Source organism: Octopus sinensis, linkage group LG11 (assembly GCF_006345805.1).
Source record: "Octopus sinensis linkage group LG11, ASM634580v1, whole genome shotgun sequence".
Taxonomy (NCBI): Eukaryota; Metazoa; Mollusca; class Cephalopoda; order Octopoda; family Octopodidae; genus Octopus; species Octopus sinensis.
Genome location: NC_043007.1, coordinates 16,734,788 through 16,737,287, shown reverse-complemented (window position 1 = coordinate 16,737,287; position 2,500 = coordinate 16,734,788). Strand labels below are relative to the sequence as shown.

Here is a 2,500-nt window from a genome sequence, read left to right as displayed (position 1 = left end):
CGCCAGCCCTCAGTCAAATCGTCCAAACCATGCTAGCATGGAAAGGGGACGTTAAACGATGATGATGATGATGATGGGGAGGAGGATGCCTTTAGCAGAAAGGATCGTTTTAATACTCTTTACTCTTTACTCCCTTTTACTTGTTTTAGTCATTTGACTGTGGCCATGCTGGAGCACCACTTTTAGTCGAGCAAATCGACCCCAGGACTTATTTTTTGTAAGCCTAGTACTTGTTCTGTTGGTCTCATTTGCTGAACTGCTAAGTTATGGGGACGTAAACACACCAGCATCGGTTGTCAAGCGATGTTGGGGCGACAAACACAGACACACAAACATACACACTCACACACACACACACACACATATCCGACAGGCTTCTTTCAGTTTCCATCTACCAAATCCACTCACAAGGCTTTGGTCGGCCCGAGGCTATAGTAGACGATACTTGCCCAAGGTGCCATGCAGTGGGACTGAACCCGGAACCATGTGGTTGGTAAGCAAGCTACTTACCACACAGCCACTCCTGCGACAATGTCTTGTTTTATTTATTTTTGTTGTTTCTTCTTCTCCTTTCTTTCCGTTTTTTTCTAATTAATTTAATATTTCGTCTGTTTTCTTCTTTCTCTTGTAGGTTATGGCGTGATGGCTCCTGTGACAGATATCGGCAAAATCGTGGTGATCATATATGCTCTGATAGGCATCCCTTTGACTCTTGTCATGTTGGGACATATCGGAGACAAGCTGAAGGATGTTGCCAACAGAATCAACAACTTGAGCCTTTTTTCTCGTAAACCAATCATTAACAAAGCTGCAAACATGGCCATTATCATTATTCTGGGGTTGACGTTACTCTTTGTAGCCCCTGCGCTCATTTTTCGAGCGGTGGAAAAATGGACGATCTTAGACGCTATATATTTCTGTTTTATCACTCTTAGTACCATCGGATTTGGGGATTATGTTGTTGGTAAGTTCCTGTTGTTGTTGTTGTTGTTGTTGTTATTACTGTAGTGGTGGTGGCAGTGGTGGCGACGGTTGTGGCTACAGTGGCAGTGGTGGTGGTAGCAGTGGCAGTGGCAGCAGTGATAGTGCTAGTGGTGGTGGTGGCAGCAGCCGTGGTGGTGGCGGCGGCAGCGGTGGTTGTGGTGGTGGTAGTGGAGGTGGAAGTGGTGGTTGTGGTGGTGGAGGTGGTGGTGGTGGCAGTGGTAGCGGTGTTTGTGGTGGTGGTGGTGTTGGCAGCAGCAGCAGTGGTGGTTGTGGCAGCACTGGTGGTGGTGGTGGTGGCAGTGGCAGCACTGGTAGTGGTGGTGGTAGTGGAGGTGGTGGTGGTGGCAGTGGCAGCGGTGTTTGTGGTGGTGGTGGTGTTGGCGGCAGCAGCAGTGGTGGTTGTGGCAGCAGTGGTGGTGGTGGTGGCAGTGGCAGCGGTGGTGGTGGTGGCGGTGGCAGCAGTGGTTGTGGTGGTGGTAGTGGAGGTGGTGGTGGTTTTGGTGGTGGTGGCAACAGTGGTTGTGGTGGTGGTAGTGGAGGTGGTGGTGGTGGTGGTGGCAGTGGTAGTGGCAGTGGCGGCAGCAGTGGTGGTGGTAGTGGTGGTGGTAGTGGTAATGGTGGTGGCCGCTGTTAGTCATGCTAGTCTTGTCATTATAGTATTAGATAGTATATAAATTATTATAAACAAGATCTGTTTAACCCTATAACATTCAGATTACTCTGTCAAATATTCTGCTTGTTTATTCGTATTGTTTTGAATAAATCATACAATGTATGTAGCTTTGAAAGACGGCGAACTGGCAGAAACGTTAGCACACCGGGCAAAATGCTTAGCGGTATTTTGTGTCTTTATGTTCTGAGTTCAAATTCTACTGGGGTCGACTTTACCTTTCATCCTTTCGGAGGTCAATAAATTAAGTACCAGTTGTGCACTGGGGTTGATCTAATCGACTGGCCCTCTCCCCCAATATTTTGGGCCTTGTGCTTAGAGTAGAAAAGAATACCGTAAATACTTGAGTATAATCTGCATTTTTTTCGCCAAATTTAAAGGTCAAAATCCCTAGTGCGTACTATATACGAGGTTAAAAATGAAAAATATCTTCTAAGCAATGTCCGAGTCTCTATTTGCTGTCCGGCAATGTTTATTCAGACGAATTTTGTGATGTCAGGCGCGAAAATACCTTAAGCTAAGCCTGAAAGCAATGAAGTCATAAAAGAGTCATCCTTAACTTGTTTGCATTATGTTATATATACAATAATAATAAAGGACGTTACCGTATACATTTTTACAAGCCAAGGACGTTATATAGAGGGAAGGTTTACGAAAATAAACAAAAGATGAAGGCAGGTGGAGTACAAACAAATAATTGTATTAGTATGGCGCTCAGGAATAGAAATAAAACAAGTCTTTTACGTTTCGAGCCTACGCTCTTCGACAGAAAGATACACAGAAAAGAAACAAGGAGAGAAAAAAATGCATGTAGGAGCTAATGGTCCAAGACCTCCTTGACTCAAG

At 45.4% G+C, this 2,500-nt stretch overlaps 1 protein-coding gene across 1 annotated transcript in view; it reads left to right on the top strand.

The window, feature by feature from the left end:
* The window catches only part of LOC115217250 (potassium channel subfamily K member 16-like), an 18,482-nt gene that overhangs the window by 5,069 nt on the left and 10,913 nt on the right, over positions 1-2,500 (top strand). The window contains exon 2 of the mRNA XM_029786891.2: positions 632-964. Coding sequence (XP_029642751.2) covers positions 632-964 — 333 coding nt within the window. The remainder of the gene's footprint in view (positions 1-631; positions 965-2,500) is intronic.